Source organism: Leptodactylus fuscus, chromosome 1 (genome assembly GCF_031893055.1).
Source record: "Leptodactylus fuscus isolate aLepFus1 chromosome 1, aLepFus1.hap2, whole genome shotgun sequence".
In the NCBI taxonomy this organism is placed as follows: Eukaryota; Metazoa; Chordata; class Amphibia; order Anura; family Leptodactylidae; genus Leptodactylus; species Leptodactylus fuscus.
Genome location: NC_134265.1, coordinates 321,053,366 through 321,072,898, shown reverse-complemented (window position 1 = coordinate 321,072,898; position 19,533 = coordinate 321,053,366). Strand labels below are relative to the sequence as shown.

At 39.5% G+C, this 19,533-nt stretch overlaps 1 protein-coding gene across 8 annotated transcripts in view; it reads right to left on the bottom strand.

Annotated features, from left to right (window-relative positions):
• PCDH7 (protocadherin 7) overlaps positions 1-19,533 on the bottom strand; it is a 739,914-nt gene that overhangs the window by 600,462 nt on the left and 119,919 nt on the right. For 2 of the 8 annotated variants that reach the window (XM_075260135.1, XM_075260155.1), the window contains exon 2: positions 9,407-9,449. The exons of the other annotated variants lie outside the window; for them this stretch is intronic. In XM_075260135.1, the coding sequence (XP_075116236.1) occupies positions 9,407-9,449 (43 nt within the window). The remainder of the gene's footprint in view (positions 1-9,406; positions 9,450-19,533) is intronic. 8 annotated transcript variants of the gene reach the window in all.

Here is a 19,533-nt window from a genome sequence, read left to right as displayed (position 1 = left end):
AATGTATGAAAAAACATTGTTATCCTTAAAAGTTGAATGCTAGATATAGCTTATGCTTGAAACTGCTATAATGTTATATGATATGATGGCACCTGTATCTAGGATGGGTGCAGAAAAACAAATGCTTGGCTTGCTGCCAGAGGACATCTTCCCAAGGTCACCACGCAGGATCGGGAGTAGCTGGCTATATATGTATCTGCTTAAACTTTTTCTGTTTGATTGAGATGTATCATGCCAATCAGGAATGAATATGAAAATGTATGTTGTTGTTATGTATCACTTCTTATGTTGTTATGTATCACTTCCTTTTTCTGATACTATTTAACCCTGTGGTCTCAATAAAAAGTGCATCAGCACACTTTCTTTGGTTGGGAAAAGAATGAATACCAATACATAGAGTGGTGTCACTTCTTTACAGCCTAATTAAATATGACAACAACAGTTACCCAGGATTATTGGTCAATTAGTCATAAATGCGACTATGACCTTATCAATAGGACATCAAAGATTAATATTGTTCTTACCAAAGACAATATCATTGCATTATTCATTAGTGAAAGTGCAATCTCTTGGTTATTGGTGCAACACTTTTTACCATAGTGGCCACCATCATAAGAAGTATGAGGTAGTTATTGGGGTTGCTTTGCAGTGACCATGTACCTTATATGCCATGTGACCATGGTAGCCAATCAGTCCAGTACAGTCCATGGACAGCATATCATCATGGAGGTAAGATAGACAGGAACCACCAAAATGGTGGTGTTAAAATGGCAGGGGATTAAGTAGGTGAATATAAATTGTTGTTATATTTTACTACATTCCCTGCTATTCTGGTCAACCAAAAATAATCCTCACTATAATTGAACATTGACTGAAAATGTTACATATCATCTAAATGAGATATATGAAGAAAAGAGCCAAAAAACAGCAGACACCGGCTTTAATCATTGCAACTGCTTACAAGTCAGGCCAAATTTCCCCCAAACTCTGGCTGAATATGAACTGTGAGGTTGACATTGAAATGAACAGGTTACTTGTACATTGAACTATTAGCATCAATAAATAATTCTGAAAGAATATACGATGCCTTGTCCTTGCCGAGGAGCGACGAGACATAAAATTGTATCACTGGAATCAAGAGCCGCGGCTATATTGTTAACACCAAATATATGACTCTTGCAAAAACAAAAAAAAAATCAATATACAGTGTATGTTATAATGCTCCTGTGGCTCACAAACCCTGCATACTTTTATTGTCCACCAGCTTAATAAACTACAGGGAAAAGTAAACCTTGCTAAAGTAATGTTTATTGGTCAGGAAAAAAATGAGCCGAACCGGAGAAGATTCCGTTAGAGTTTTCTTACTCCAGACAGCAGAAGATTACCGCTCCCTTGGGAATACAGCGTTGTCAATGACTATTCAATGTATCTGACTGGCACTTTGCATGGATTTAAATTAACAAATCATACAAGTTGTATTGGGAACAAGTACCGTAATACGCTGTAGAGATCTTAACATGGCTGACTCAGTGACAATAGCTATGAACTGGATGGAAAGTAGTCCCTTCAGTGAAATATGCCACTCTATTAGCAGTGCTAATTCAAAACTACTCTACATATTAAAAAGTCAAGTGTATACGATTTGACATGTTTGAGTTTGATAGACATCCTTTTACCAAGGACTATGAAGGAATCAATCATCTTTTTTTCAGTTTTATTCTGTATTTCTTTAACAGAGAATGTATCATTATTATGTATGTGGTCATATCACTATTATACTCTACTTGCAGATTGAAATTGCTCTACAATCACACTATGGTGACTAGAACTTGTGGGCAACCAAGATAAACAACTGGCACACCACAAAACCCATGCTAAGCCTCCTCAACCACCATAAACACAACCCATGCTATGCCTCCCCAACCACCACAAACACAACCCATGCTATGCCTCCCCAACCACCATAAACTCAACCAATGCTACGCCTCTCCAACCACGACAAAAACAACCCATGCTACACCTCCCCAACCACCACAAACACAACCAATGTTATGTCTCCCCAACCACCACAAATGCAACCCATACTACGCCTCCCCAACCACCAGACAAAACCCATGTACCTTACACCCCCATCCTACCTAACTACTAACGTGTACCATATTGATGATGACCATGTGAATCTGTATACATTACTAACTAAACTAAGCTATAGAGAAACTGTAATAAAGTATAATTCCACATAAAGTATTATTCTTATTCTTTTCATTTGTGTGTACGGTTTTTCCATTGGCTGCTGGATGAGCCATCCACCGAGATAACCTCACTTGGCAAGGTTCATGGGTCAACTGCTTATGTACATATTGTGACAAGTGGGGTAATTTAGCAACAATGATAGTGGTTTTCCTGGACTCAACAGAGGTGTTGGTGGTGCTGGGTGCCAAATAAACAGTAGGTCCGGTGATACAATCCAAAATAAGTGGCTTTATTCAGCTCATAACAGAACAAAACAAACAGCCTAGCCCACACACAGGGCAATACCTCACTCCTTGAACCCTGACTTATCTACTGAGGGCAAGATACTTCTCTGAGGCTTCTTGTCAGCAGTCTGGCTCACATTGAGATTAATCAAGTTCCATTTGGTTTTCAGTTTCCTTGGGACAGACCTCCTATCTGTCTCCAACTGCTACCCAGTCCACCTGCTCCTGCAGGGCACTAACAGCACTCTCTTGCTGTGTGCACTCCCTCTGGAGTTGAGCCCCTTTCTCTGGTATGGGTGTGGTCAGGGTCCTTTTTAATCCTGCTTTTGGTCGCTCTACAGCGCCCTCTACGTTCACACCCTCACAATATGTATAGGATCCATAATACAATAGCCCTATTAACCTATAGGATTATATGGCACTTCCATTGCCCAAAATTGAGTATGAAGCTGTACCTTTCATATAAGGACTCCATATGAATTGCAATTCCAAGTTTTAGAAACTTTAAAGGAAACCTGTCAGATTGAAAATGCAGTCCATTGTGAGGACTGCATGTGATGCAACATGATAAACAGAGCAGATTGATATGTGGTTTTGTTGGAAATTTTCAGTATAATCTGTAATTTAATCATTTATAGGTATGCTTAGTAGTCATCTATACATGGGCACGGTCCTAGCAGTGACTGACAACTATCTTTGTATATACAGTCATACATGGAGAGCTGTCAGTCACTGACAGGACCACGGCCATGTCTAGATGACTACTGCTAAGCAGAGATATAAAGGAATAAATTACATGTTATACTGAATGCAGATTGGATTGCATTTTCACAGTGACAGCTTCACTTTACTGGGTGAATAGACTGAACAACCAGATTTCCTTGCTTATATGCTATTATTTACAGTGTGCACAGTAACTTATAAGAAACATTATTTCATGAAGGACTGCAATTACAAGCTCAATACATCCTCATGACATACTACCAAAGCCATCTACAATGCCCAATATATATACATACATACATATATATATATATAGAGAGAGAGAGAGAGAGACACATTTGTAGGGGTTATGGAGTCTTCATTTGCAATATTTCTTGATAGATCTCTCTCCTCCCCGAACAGAACAGCTACAACAGTCACAGACGTGCTTAGGCAATAAAAAATTATGCGTGTAAGCAAGACAATAAGTTAGGCCTTATTCGCATGACTGTTGAAACAGTCTTTTAAAACCATTGAGAGTGAGTAAGTGTATTCACATGTCCAATTTTTTGATGGAGAGAAAAATCAAACAATTAAATAAAATGGGAATGCCCAATTTTTGCCTGATTTACCGACACACTAACTGATAAACATTAGTGGATCCATTTTTAACCAATGTAATAGAGATTGACATTGGAGTGACATCCATTAAGGATGGATCATTGAGTTGGGTCTAATAAAGAAAAAACAATGAAACTCATCTGGTCTGTTAAAAACTGATGCAATACAGATGACACTCGGTCATCAAAAAACGGGCTAACCGATACGTGACGGTTGAACAACGGCCATAGAAGATGGAATGGTCATGGGAATAAGGCCTTATGCTAGTTTCACACTAGCATTCAGGTTTCTGTTCTTCAGGTCCTCTTGGGGACCCAAAAACCGGAAATCTAATCTGCTTTGGTGGACACCATGGATTGTAATGGGGTCTGCTGGGTTTCCAGCCGATTATGGTCCAAACAATGCATTTTTCAAGCAGAATGGGGGATGGAATCCCTGAACAGAGACCGAGTGCTGGTGTGAACCTAACTATAGATCTATCACATGGGTTTCAATAGCGAAAAATTAAAAATTTAACAAAAAAATTATTGTGCATTGTCCATAGCAGAATTAATTTTTCTGCTTACCAAGAAATGACCTTAGCTTAAGGGAGAGTTCACATGGTGTAACGTGCCGCGTGATGTGGCACGTGTACGCCGCGGGAGCCTTTGCGGGCCGTACACGCTCCCATTGATGGGAGCAGGGATCATATGTGCCGCGCTAGTTTGCGACCGTGATTTTGCGGTGCAAAATCACGGCCGCAAACTAGCGTGGCGCATACGATGGACAGTCCACATGCGTCTACATAGCTCACGCGTACAATAGAGAATCTGGAAGTCATCTTGTATCGGTCACACAATAGGGACAACCTCACCGTCTTCCTATTGTTGTGTTTTTTTATCGAATAGACATGATGCCACCATTTAAAACCATTTTGTCTTTCTGCTGATGGCATAACACAATTTCACACTGAGAGTTGTAATTTCACATCAAAATGAGCAATGCAAGGAGAACATTGCAATCTGTGTTATCACTTTGTTGTGTATAATATAAGAATAGCTGCACATAATGGCTGTTCCAAAGCATCATTTGTTTAGGATGCAGAAGAAAATAGGACATAATTGCATACACACAGCCACATAACATGAATTGCTTCAGCATTGTGCTAGCCTGCAAAGACTATGAAAGGTTGAGATTGATGTACGTTCGGTTGTGTTTGCCATAATAAAACATTAATATAGATTTGTGATTGAGGACAAGAGTTCTACAATGAAAAATAAATTAGTAATTGCAATATCTGACCAGGAAATTTAACCTGGAAAAAAGCCAAGCGTATTTCCATTTATTAAGCATTTCCCCATTCAGGAGGACTTTAATATATACAAAGGTCATTCCATCTCTAAAGTGTCTTTGAGTTTGTCAGCATTATTCACAGCTTGATCGCTTTACAAAATGACAGATCTAAACAGAGCATATGCTTTAATGATGCAGATAATGTCTTCCCTTTAGAAGAGGTGCCACAAGTTCATTATCTAAGTTGCAAACAAAAGCGTCCGACATAATAAAGATACATAAGAAGGAAATGGAAACTTAAACTGGTATTGTAAGATAAAAGTCGGTGTAATACAGACTCTACATAACAGACAAAGACTCAACGGGAGTCAGATTTTTCTTGTAGCTTTATGTGGTACGGCTTTCAAGCAAAGCTGATGGTTTTGTGGTTCCTTTTGTTGACATTGTCTCTCAATATGGTATACCGCCATATAATGGACTGATAGCCATAGCATACTATACCTATGTGTCACCCTATACTGGAAATCTAATATACTGTATAATGCCTAAGCAGTAGGGTCCCATTCTAATATAGTGACAACATAGTGAACAAATCTATGTCTACATAATACTGAGCAGATTGATGTATAAATAACACTGCTATACATAGTAATGGAAAATATTCATATTTTTTCCTGTACTTATATATTGATGATGTATTCTTAGGATGGGTCATCAATTTGGGATTGGTCAGAGACCCCCACAGATCAGCCTGTTGAAGAGGCTGCTTGTTCGTGTGAGTGTTACAGACAAAGCAGATAGTATAGGGTCCGTTTTGGGTATCGTAGCTCAACCCCATTCACTTAAATGGGATTGAGCTGCTGCTACACCATGTGACTAATTAAGGTGACATCAGCAGCACAGGGAAGAGGCGTCGTGCTTATGAGAACTGGGACCACTTCATATAGCTGATTGGTGGGGGTCCCGGGTGATACCCATTCCCCCCCTATACATAATGATGGCCTATTCTAAGGATAGGTCATCAATATATACGGCCAGAAAAACCATTTACTAAGATCCAACAAGGTTGCCCAACCTACATGCAATCATTCTCACCAATATATTGTACATACAATACAATTGTACACATTTGCATGAGTGTTTTGTGAATATACAGTACATCGAACTGAAATAACCGCACTATAAATAATCTAACGATCTGATAGCTCATTGTTAAAATTCATTCCCAATATTATTTCTGAATGTGAAACAGCATTTCTATATTTATGGCAATGGAAGTTAAGGAAGCCATACACATTAGATTAATGGCAGACAACCCTACTTGTTGCGGCAGGATCTGATAACCATCTAATGTATGTTTGATGTTCAACCAATGTTCTGACTATTTCCGAAAAAAAGGATTAGGCATATTGGATTTCAACAAGCTCCGTTCTTTGTTCTCTGGGGAGACAAGGTGCCATCAAAGATTTCTTACATTAGCTTCCTTCCGTCTCACCATTCAGAAAACAAGAACACTTGGTTCATTCGAGGCGTGAAGACTGGAAGGAAAAAGTGTTGGCCAAACAAGTATTTGGTTGAAAGCTACCAAATATGTCCTGGCATAGTCAAACCCCCCGAATTAGATGGCCGGGCCGTACTGCTGAAATCATCAAACACTCCGTTAATGTGTATGGCCGCCTTAAGGACAGGTATAGAGGAAACCCTGAATAATAACAGGTCAACACCGGATGATCTTGTCAATTGTCTATAACATAATGAATCATTGGATTCCCCTTACAAAGGAATTACCAGGATGACACAATGTATCGCTCTCCTGTAAGTGCTCGTGTACATCCCTACATGGTAAATCTATGACTGCCTGCACCATGTCCCCTGACAATATCTAAAGTCACACATATAATGGGTGTATAGGAAGGTATCACACTTTAAAGATGCGTATTTCCACACGACTCTACAAACAGAGGGAACATTACAGATCATAATGAAGACAGAAGCAGAACATCCATGCTGTAATAGCCAGCAAGCCAGAAGGGGATTTAATATTGGGCATCTGTTGCCCGGCCCACATGTTCAGCCATATATCAATCCAATGTGAACATAATGCAGCTACTCAGTGAAAAATAAAATCTTGTTTGCTAGTTTTTTATGACACTGCAAAGTCTGTCTTTGTAGAAATCGAATGCGGAAGAGAAGGAAAGCCGTGTTTCTATATCACCATTTTAATGAGAGTGTATGGATGTGTAGGCCTCGGGGTCTCCAGAGCTACAACGACTAAGAATGGAGCTGCTGTTGTGTCATTTTCTATGTGTTGACTGCCAGTGTTTTCTACATAGTGGTATGTGCATGTGTGACAGATGGCAGAAAATGGATAGATAACATGAAACCCCCTCCACCTGCCAGGACTTTTTCCCAAGACACTAAGGGATAACAGTCAAGCCACAGTCTGGAGCCTTTATTTGTGATGTTTCTATGTCTAACAATGAAGCGGGAATCTGCACATGCAGAAATAAGGCAAACCAATGTAACTACTGTATAAGAACATGGGTAGAATATGCAAATCTGACTTCCATGATGTAATTAGGAAGCCAGTGCCTCAAGTATGCACACCAATAGAGGGCGCTCACTGAGAATGTGCAAGTCTATCTTCCATGATGTAATTAGGTAGACAGAGTCTCAGTCAAGCAAACCAATAGAGGGCGCTCCCTTTAACATCATGCCGACCTTCTCAGAGGCCTTTGTTTGCAATGATGTTGGGATTTTACCAGGTAGTCTCTCAGCCAAGGACAGCTGTTTCAATGTGTTGCATCTCATCAGCTTGGCACAGAGAGGACTGACCTAGCAGAGGTGAGAGACTTAGACAGGGTTGAGGGGATATCATCACTCCATAGGGAGAGAACCACCATTTAGGTGTGTGGAGTCTTATCAAGCCATGAGCGCTCCACTGTGCAAAGGAACATGGGAAGAATATGCAAATCTGACTTCCATGATGTAATTAGGAAGCCAGTGCCTCAGTCATGCACACCAATAGAGGGCGCTGACTGAGAATGTGCAAGTCTATCTTCCATGATGTAATTAGGAAGACAGAGTCTCAGTCAAGCAAACCAATAGAGGGCACTCCCTTTAAGATCATGCCGACCTTCTCAGAGGCTTTTGTTTGCAATGATGTACTGTACTCAATACTGTTCAAGACACATAGGATTTTATACTCATGCTTACATATATTGCTGCCGGTAGTTATAGATATATAAAGGCAATGGGCAGCAGTGTAGATAGATTAATGGATCAAATGATTGATGGATTAATCGATCGACCCATCTATCTTTATATCTCTGATCTATCTTACTTCTGTTTTCAACTTTTTTTCTTCAAATATGATTTTTTTTTTCTATAGATCTATATAGATCTTAAAACAAAAGTACCGATTGGGCTCGGAAACAATAAAAAAAGACCATCAACTTGTGAGAGGGAGAAGGGTGACTTATATGTAGAGATGGGACAACCTTGCAAGGTTTGTTTTGCAAATACTCGAGGGGTTTGGGGGCCTTTCTTGTTTTAACAGGTTTAAGCCAAGCTAGAGGGGATATTCTGATACTCCGGGGTCTCTTCAGTCCTCCGAGTATAATAAGCAGAGGCCCAGGGGAGGTGCGGAAACATAATAAATACCTCTCCTGGGCTCTATTATGGTGACCTCTTCCAGCCTCTTTCAGATGCCTGGGTAATGTCATAGATCTCAATGGTCATATGGGGTGCAGATGTCTCTACGGCCTACACACCTCATGTGATTACTGATGTCCAATCACATGCCTCAGGACCCCGGTGTCTGTGATGTCGCCAGAAGAGGACACCATTGGTGTAAGTGTTTATTAAATTTCTGCGCCTCCACTATGTATACTCTGGGGTCGGAATACATATAATAGTGGAAAAAAGTTTCCAAACCCAAAACCTTTAGAAAATTTGTGATAAATTGAGATCCAAACTGGTTTGCTCACATCTACTTGTACATTTAGTATAAGTGGTAGTGTAGGACTTTTTCTATCAAACAGGAAAATACAAACTATACAAGTTATTTATAATCATTGGAAAGATCTATGGATATAAGTATATTAATAAAATAAGTACTATCACAAACATGAACGCAAATGAACCCATTAGCACTACCCTTTACCGGTATCAGTAACAGTATATAAGCAGACATCTTGCAGACATATTGACAGTATTTCAACGTACAAGTAGTCTCAATCCATAGCAAGACACTTATTAATGTAATAAACTTTGATCACTTTGCGCAGGAACAAACTGGGATATTCCTGAAACAGCAGCAGACATTGTACTACCTTTGTTGCCCGTATCACTCTGGGAAGGTTGAAGATCATCCATCTAATAGTTCCACAGTTATAGCCCATAAGTGATTTGGTGGCAAGGGAAAAGAAGGGAAAAAAAAGCGAATTCAATATGAATTCAATTATTTTCCATTATGTAATATTTAAAAAATTCGAATATTTAGCTGATTTTTTTTATTTAATTTTAATCTAGTACATAGTACATTTTTTAGTACAAATTGATATACTGTAAATATGTTTAGAAAATGCAAAATGAACTGACATATAATATATACTGTATCTCCCAGTGTACACAGCAACCAATGAATAAGAATGGATAAATTCAGATATATGAATACCAAACCGAGAGAGGACCTATCACCAGGTCTGAAAAGCCCAATAACACATATCATGTGATAGGCATTCGAACCCGGACCCTGAGCATTTGGGTCTTTTGTTTATCCAAATCCATTCAGATATTCCAAAGATATAAGCCCTTAGGCTGTATTCACACAGAGTAACGCCAGGCGTTTTTTGTGTGTTTTTTGCACATAGCGCCGCGTTTACGCCGCGTAGCGCCACGTTAACGCCGGGCAACGCCACCGCTAAATAGCGCGGCGTTAACGCGGCATATACGCGGCGTTAACGCGGTGCTACGCGGCGTAAACGCGGCGCTATGTGCAAAAAACACACAAAAAACGCCTGGCGTTACTCTGTGTGAATACAGCCTTATAGTGTTTATGCAAATTAGGGTCTACTAACCAAGTGGGTTGTATCCATATGGTTTCTCTTGGGGCTGGTATCTCTAACACAATGTTACCGCCCACTTGGCTAGTATAGCCTAATTTACATAAATACTAAAAAGGCTTATATCTTTGGAGCAGTTGAAAATTTTTTGATAAAACACCAAAATGTTCAGGGTGACAACTCCTATCCGATGATGTATGTCTTTGGGTTTTTCAGATGTGCTGATGGGTCATCTGTAATGTAAAGATTGTAGGTTATCAACAGTAAAATCTTCAATAAAAAATCATTAGAATACTTAAACATGTAACATTTACAGAATATATACTGGATTTGGCTGAATTATTTACATGTATACATGTGTATTATTTTCTGTGTTTGTAGGTCATCAGGGTTAAAGAGTCATACTTGCAGGAACCCATAAAACAGATATAAAGATTCATTTGTTGTAATCCTGGACCTATATTGCTGTGTGTAATATAAAACGCATAAAAAGTCAGACATAGTTACATAGTTACATAGTAGATGAGGTTGGATAAAGACATTAGTCCATCAAATCCAACTTATAACCCTACAATCCCCTACAGTGTTGATCTAGGGGAAGGCAAAAACCCCATGAGGCTCATGCCAATTGCCCTATTTCAGGGGAAAAAAATTCCTTCCCGACTCCAAATCTGGCAGTCAGTATAAAAACCCTGGATCAACGTGTCCTTAAAATCTAGACTTTTCCTGCCTGGCAGTAGATCTTCAATTAGAGAGAGAGGGAAACTCTCCTTATTGAACTTAGAGGGTTGTGTAAGAAATTGGAGATAAATGCAATATATATGGTCATTTTTATTATTGTAAAATTGTAAAATATTATTTTTGAAAAATTTGAACAAATCACTTTTAGGCTGAGGCCCCACATTGCGGAAACGCAGCTTTTTTTGTTACAGATTGTGTTGCTTTTTTTGAGCCAGAGCCAAAAATGACTACAAAAGGAATGGGAAATATCTAGGAAATACTTATACTTCTCCGTGTTGCTCAATTCACTCCTGGTTTTGGTTCAAAAAATCACATCAAAATCTGCAACAAAAAAAGCTGCGTTTCTGCAACATGAAGCCTTAGCCATAAAGACAGTATATGGCCAGTTGATAGCATTGGGTGGATGGAAATCAGCAGATCACATTATAGACTATGTGGTCTGTAGGTTACCATGGGTAACTGCTTTTTAAGTGGATTGGGTTTCTGTTTTTCGAGTTCTTAAGCAGACCCGAAGGACAGAAACCAGAACGCAGGTGTGAACCTATCTTCAATCTGAGTGTCCCGACACATTCATCTATCTCCGTGATTCAATATACTCTGTGTAATACTCATTTTTTTCTGCAGGAACTGAAACATATAGTCACTTCCACTTGTGATTTTGATGGGTATGAAGAAGGTGTTGTCTTTGAGCAACAAAGCTACATATTTCAGAAGAACTTAAGCAGGGGTGGAACCCTATATGAATATTCATGAGCAGCCATTTTCATTGACAAAACAATCAATATCCATAGTGATGAAAAAATACTAAATAAAATAACCCTTACACCATTTTACAATGATTTGTCTGAAAATATACAAAAACACTACTTTTGGTAACAGATACAGGTAGAGTTTGGGCTTGCACAGTAAAAACAATACGATAACAAATAATTTTGGAAATAAAAAAAATTGATTTTTTTTTTAAATAATAAAATGAAACGTCATCTTTAAAAATAAATCGATAGAAACGTCTCATCTCTTGTACAGCTCGACGAACCCTCTTACATGTAAATATTATTTCTATAAAGATTCTGAATTCAAAAAAGCCAGGTGTGCGAAACCTAATCCTGGAGGGCTGATGACAGGCTGGAGTTCTGGGATTTCAGGTAATTAACAGATAATTAGCCAATTAGCTTGCTCTCTATATCACTAAGGAAAATGTTTAGTAGTGCGTTTCCTTGAAATCCATCCCCAAGCTCTACCCTTGAGAATGCAAGTCATGCACCCCCGGTTTAGCCTCTGCCCTCCCTATGCACAGCGCTTAGAAAGTGGCATCATACCTATCATGCACATATAGTCTACACACCAGCACACATACACAAGAACAAGAGGCAATTAGTATGCCATATTGGTCAAGATAAATCAGGGATATGTGTAACTCAGAAAGTTTATTCACCTTTAATATTATTAACCCATCATTTCATCCTTTACAGACGCAACCATAATTATAGAACTTGAATCCAAATTGCACACCAAAGGCTTCCTATTACGTTGAGCAATTGGGTGGAAACTCAATTTGACATTTGTGCTTGCTTTGCATGGCAATGCAATATTCTGTACAGCCAATCGGATGGCACGACCCTCTTTTTTTAATTTTGTGTCCTTTGTTGACTGAGTTGAACATAGTAGAAAATTATACATGTACATTTTTAATGGAATCTGTGCCCAAACCATTAAATGAGGCCATTTGTAGGGTAACTTAGAATATTAACCTACTGGGTTCAATTTTGCCCATTGAATCAATGGGCTGTTCATCTCCAAAGTGTTGATTAGACTCCCACAATGAAGACTATGTATAAGCCAAAGCCCTCTTTGTTACCCTGCTGTGTCAAGAGGGATCACATGGCATTACAAGTAGAATGCCTTTGAACCTTCTTGGATTGAGATTTATTATGCATCAAATTTCCTTTCCTATGCTTTGACCATAGGGCAAATGGTGCATGTGCATCAAGTGCTATGGTAGTGGGAGCTGCCTCAGCTAACCCAAATTGAGTGGGACAGTCCTGCATTTCGGTGCTGTACAGTGCAGCAGGTAGCAGTTCAATCCAATCGGTGTCTTTGGGATTTCCATAAAGTTTAGTACAATGGTGGAGTCTTCTGCTGATGATATCTGTGTCAAGGAGGCTTGAAGAGTACTGATGAGATTGACCAAGCTAATAAAGAGAAGGAGTAGACTTTCTTGCCAAGGAAGGTTATCAAATTCTAAGCTAATAACAAGAGCTTAAGTTTCATCTAATTCCAATGTACAACTATATGAATGGACACTATAGAGATCTTTGTAAGAATCTCTTTAGACTTGTGTCTAGAACCATGATAAGGAGTATCCTCTACATCTAGAAGGTTTCACTACTAACCTCTACATCCAGATGGTTTCACTATCATCATAGATGATGATTCTTTACTGTAAGAGCAATGAAATTGTGGAATTTGCTGCCAAAAATCCTGTAATGGATATTTCATGAAATAAGTTAAAAACTTGGATGTATTTATTTTTAATATTTAATATTGCAGGGTTATAGTTTCTATATTCCTAGAGAAGACCCAATAGTTTATTCTGGTTGTTTTTCCCAATTCTGATTGGAAATATATTTTTTCCTCTAGTAGGGATTTTTTCTTCCTCTGGATCAAAACTAGAGATGCGTGAACTGGTTCATAAACCAATGTCAATACGACTTTCCATAAAAATTCGGATTCTAACGAATCCAACATTTTGGGGTTTAATTCACATACATTTTGTTGGCCATTTTCCAGGCAAGAAAGGAGTTTAAAAATAAGAAAATAACTCCCTTTTGAAGGACTCTGCTGGAGTATCTACTGGTACTTTGGCCCCCTTCTACACCATCTTCAGGCCTCAGTACTGACCTATGCGGCTGAATGACATCATTAGATGGCCCCAGATGATTAAGAGAACACCCTCCCCCAGGTAGTTATACTCTAGGGCCTTAAGACACCCAAGAGGATAGCCAACTGCTCCTGGCAGATACGACTCGGAAACACATTTTTAAGATGCAAACATTTGGGAATTTGAACTTCATGAGGTTTGCTGATATCTCATCATCAATGTAGGATAATAGGATGGACTTGTGATTTTTTTTTATATTAAGAGAATTTCTTCATCATTGGTGGCAGGTAAATCCACATCTTACTTGGGGATATATTTTAATTTCGCCCACCTTTTTAGATAATGAATCGGTACATTGCACACATAGACCCGGAGCTAGAAGCTGGAGATGAAGAATAGTTCTACAGACAAAGCAGCACATCCACATATTCCTGTCCCATTGTCATTAAATCAGATCAGCAATTTATAGCAAACATTTTTCCTCTGCAGCCGGATGAAAGACCATTCAATGAAAACATTTAACAGAATAGCCCAAAATGCTATTTTACTAGTGATCTGTACAAGAAAATGTTTTCAAGAGAAACCTACAAGTGAACCCAAACAATTCAATAGGTTTTAGCTATTCAGTCACTGACATTCTATTCCTGACCCCGGCGCAATGTTTTCATTATTGTTAGATAATATCTGCGCTAGGTAATGCCTGACAATTGGGTGACTAATAAAGAAAGAATGAGAAACCAAGGTTGGAGCAGACATTTATAAATGACAATTAAGAGTAAGATAATAAACAATAAAAACAGCTATTTAATGTGTCTAGCCGAGTCTTCATCGCGCCATCCTTGTAACTCTTTCCGGCTTAATTCACATTTGTGGTGAACACAAAGAGTTCAAAAAAGTCATGATTTCCCATGTGATATAACTGTGCTCGGGAAACAAGTCTACAAAGACAACTGCTACAGATGTTTTGACTAAGACTTGCATTGGGAAATTTTGGAAACAAGTGTAGACGCATCCACAGATCAATGAAAACTTCTCATGTAACCAGATAGAAAGCCGGTCGCGAACTCATACACTGCGCAGAGGAAATGAAGTCTTCGAAGACAAAAATAAAATCAGCTATAGAGTTGCCTAGCCCGTACGTTACATCTGACGAATTCTGCATTGATACAAATGGAAAAATAAAAGCTTAGGGATTCGCACACCAACAGGAAGTGACAAAGGACAGATTCCGATTGGGTTTTGTTTGTCCTTTGTTGAGAGGCGCATTGTTACTTTTTAATTGACGAATAACGGCTTGTTAGAAACCATTTCCAGCTGTAGGCAGGTAGTGAATCATAGCATTGATCATTTACATATACATGGAAAAGGCTTTAATTATGTTGCCTGATGAATTCCTTAGTGCAAATCTACCCAAAATCTACAAACAGGTTCCAGATGTTGGTATTAATAATGCACACAATTTACGCACAATGAAGCATATATGTGTGATACATGTCGATGACAGAAAGTGAAGATTAAGCAGAACTGTAATGTTCTGTTCCGGAATATTTTTTTTTAAAGTAAACACAGTTGCATGTAAAGTAACAGAAAATAATTGCCTTTCAAAGGGAAGCGATGCCTTTGATGTTCATATCTGTGGGGTGATGATTAAAATCCTACAAAACACCAACCTCATAACTAACATTGTCTTCTAAAATCCAACCTTACTGTAAATTAATGTATATTTATAACAGTCCCCTATGTAAATATTCCCTTAAATAGGTATTGAAGTGTTGACATCAAAGCACACTGTTCGTACAGGGGTTAGTTATAGGATCTCATGTGTATACAGTCAACATATTAAAATCACTTATGCTATAGATCTCATGCCTATCCTTGGCTAAGAACAGAAATAATGCTCTCAGCTACATTACATATAGTTTCCTATTGTATAAGAATACATAATATTAATACCTATATGTAATATTACCGTATTTTTCGGACTATAAGACGCACTTTTTTTCCCCAAAATTTTGGGGGAAAAGAAGGGTGCGTCTTATAGTCTGAAGGTGGCGCCTGGCATCCGCTGTAATAGAGAGGCGGAAGCCGGCAAGTGATAGACGCCATTACAGGTGCTGGGGCCTGAGACATCGCTGCGCTCCTCTGCCATGCATGAAGCCAGCAGCGGCAGGGGCTCCTCCGTGCCCCCGCCGCTGGCTTCATGCAGGGCAGAGGATCGTAGTGATGTCTCAGGCCCCGGCGTCTATCCCTCCCCGGCATCCGCCTCTCTAGTACAGCGGATGCCGGGTCAGTATGGGGGGCCCCTTCTCCCCCGGGGCCGGTCCCCACCGGCCCCGTACCTGTAAAGTTGCAGGCCGGCTCCTGCGCGGCGATATCGCAGGAGCCGACCTGTTCGGGTGACAGCCGGGAGCCTAATGAGGCTCCCCGGCCTGTCACGGCTATATATTAGTATTGCGGCTGATCTCTATGACCAGCCGTAATACTAATAGACAGAATGTCCCATAGACGGCAATACAGTTGTATTGCCGTCTATGGGACTTGCGATCAAGTGACCGCAGGTTCAAGCCCCCGGGGGGGAATAAAATAGTAAAAAAAAAAAAAAAGCTTTAAAAATATGAAATAAATAAAAGTTCTAAATCACCTCCTGTTTTTTTTTTCAATACAAGGTGATCTAAGCAATAGATATCCCCCAAAATGGTATAACTAAAAATTACAGCTGGCCCCGCAAAAAAAACGCTCTATGCATCCCCGTACAGCTGCAGGGTCACCTGTCAATGTGGCCTTGCAGCTGTTGCAAAACTACAACTCCCATATATTAAATATTTTACCAGTTTTTGCTTCAAAATTTTTTTTCCCTATTTTCCTCCTCTAAAACCTAGGTGCGTCTTATAGTCCGAAAAATACGGTACATATTGTTTCCTCACCCTAAGTATAAGAATACATAATATTAATACCTATATGTAATATTACATAATGTTTCCTTACCCTAATTATAGAATTATATATATATATATATATATATATATATATATATATATATATATATATATTTAATATATACTTTATGACAAATTAAAAGGGATCTCTACAAATATATAAAAAGAGAGCCTGGGGCAGGCTGTAATTCCCTGACATTTTTGACATTTTTTCCATTAGCCATCAGTCCCTTAAAGGCATTTCCTAGCTGTAAGACTTATATTTAATAGGATTTAGAAAGGGGATGGTAATATATCAAATTTGTACTTATCTCTAACCAATCCCATGCCATTCAGGTTAACATGCGGCCTAGCTGCCTGAATCCTCGGTTTTCTCGCAACTTCCCGATCCTGCATGACACAGGAAGTGATTGAGCTGATCTTGACTTTTCAGGATCGATTTTAAAATCTGATTTCCATTTTTCATTCGAACCCGATCTCGATCCCAATGCAAGTCAATGGGATTTTTTTATTAATCGGAGATCGGATTTTAAAAGCAATCCTATTCACTATACAGCATGGAATCTAACAATTGTTAGAATCCACGCTGTGTAGTGAATCACTAAAGTAGCCAGAGGATTTTTTTTTTAATCCTCTGGCTACTTAGTCCCCCCTGGTGTTCACTTACCTGCAGAGATGGCTGGTCCGATGCCCGATGCCTTCCTTCATTCTTCGCCTCGCTGCCGCTCCACGCTGTTCTTCTCCCTTCGCTGCCCCCTCCCTGCCAGGTTAGGAGAGTGTGGGCGGGATAGGAGAGTGTGAGCGGGTACTGGGAGGGGAGACGTCACTTCTCCCTGCCCTGTACCCGCCCACACTCTCCTAAGCCACAAGGCCCGCCTACCTAGCTTTTAAACACTAACCTGGGAGGGGGGGCAGCGAGGCAAGAAGAGCAGCATGGAGTGGCAGCAAGGACAAGAAGAAGGAGGGCACCGGAGCAGCCATCTCTAGAGGTAAGTAGCTGCTAGAGATGTTTAGTTTAGCCTCCCATTCGAATGAATGGAGGCAGCCGGCGCGCAGGGGGTTAAGGCTGCGTGCTGGCTGCTTCCATTCATTCCTATGGAACTGCAGCGGAGCCTTCACAGTGAGTATACAGCGTATACTCAGTGTGAAGGCTAAGCAAAGCATTGTGGGAAAAGTTCACCGATCTCGATCCCACATAAAAAGATTGTGTTCGGAATTCCGATCGTGATCGTGAAATTTTCTCGATCGCCGATCAGAATCCGATCTTTTCTGAACACGATCGCTCAATCCTACCACTGAGCCTATCACTGGCTGAGCTGGCACACCAAGCATGTGTGCATCAGATACCGAAAAGTGAGTTGAGATAATGGGAAAATAGAACATGTCACTTATAAGTAACATATGAAAAACCAACTTCCCTCGACAGCAACACTTGATCTCTATTTTTCTGAAAAATTCTGTCATTTTTAAGGTCCTACCAAAACTGGTACATGAAGGATAAATTCAATATCCCCAGAGATTACTGCTCAGATGATTTTCCCAGCTTTTTTCTCTCTGTGCCAGTCTGAAGAGCGATCTCTTGAGATTCTGAATTTACCCTTCACATGCCAAGTTTTTTGGAAGAATATTAGAAGCTAATGGATAAGGAAAAACTGCGGTTTTCAGAAAAATAGAGCTCAACTGTTGCAATTGAGAAAGAGTGGCTTTTATTATGTGAATTTATCTGGATGGTCGGACTTCTTTTTTATGACAGCCCCATGTAACCGGATGGCATAGGGTTTAGCCTTCACATATATCTTAATGATAATTAAAGGGGTTATCCACTTTCTATTGATGGCCTAAGCTTAGCGTAGGTCATCAATATTAGATCTGTCAGTTTTCTGATACCCAGGAAACCCACAATTTATCACCTATGGGACAGAATAGCTCCCAGTAATGCCCACAGCCGCAGTGCTACCTCACCATATAAAGTGTAGGTACGTTAGTGCTCCAGTGTTAAATCCTTCCAGAGCTAAAATTGATGACCTATCCTAAGCCTAGTCCATCCATGTTAGAACGTGAATAACTCCCCTAAAAATTGTAACCAATATTGTGGTTGCACACATGAGGTCTCCTACATTGAAGAACCTACAATATTCTTTTCTAGATTTCCACTTATGTCAAACCCAAAAAGAGTTCAAATATGTTACAGAATGTTACGGAATTGGAACTTCTTCACTAATAGATCATACATGGAAAATTGTAGACTATTTATAAAAAAAGATATAGTGAAGGTAGAGGGGATCCTTTCTAACAATCCTTTCACACCGGGACAACACGGTGGCTCAGAGGTTAGCAGTGCAGTGCTGGAGTCCTGGGATTGAGTCCTGCCAAGGACAACATCTGCAAGGAGTTTGTATATTCTCATTGTGTTTGTGTTGATTTCCTCCCATACTCCAAAGACATACTGATAGGGAAAAATGTACATTGCGATCCCTATATGGGTCTCACACCTACTGTAAGAGTAGTGAGATGATGGAACCCTCTGCAACCTCATGTTTTGATGGTTGATTCACTGAAGAAATTGAGTAGGAATCTGAATATATTTCTTGAAAAATTATAATATTACAAGTTATGGGTGCTAGATTATACAGGAGCCTTTTACCCGGGATTAAGTCTGCTTGCCATATTTGAAGTTCTGAACAGGTTTTCATCCTAATAGACAACTCTTTCCATACAACCAAGTATGGGTATGGAACATGTACTGCCTAGAATGGCCGATTGGCACAGTCTTGAAGTCAAAGCTTTTATCCAAATGACCAATTTTGACTTCATTATTGTGCCATATACAATTATTT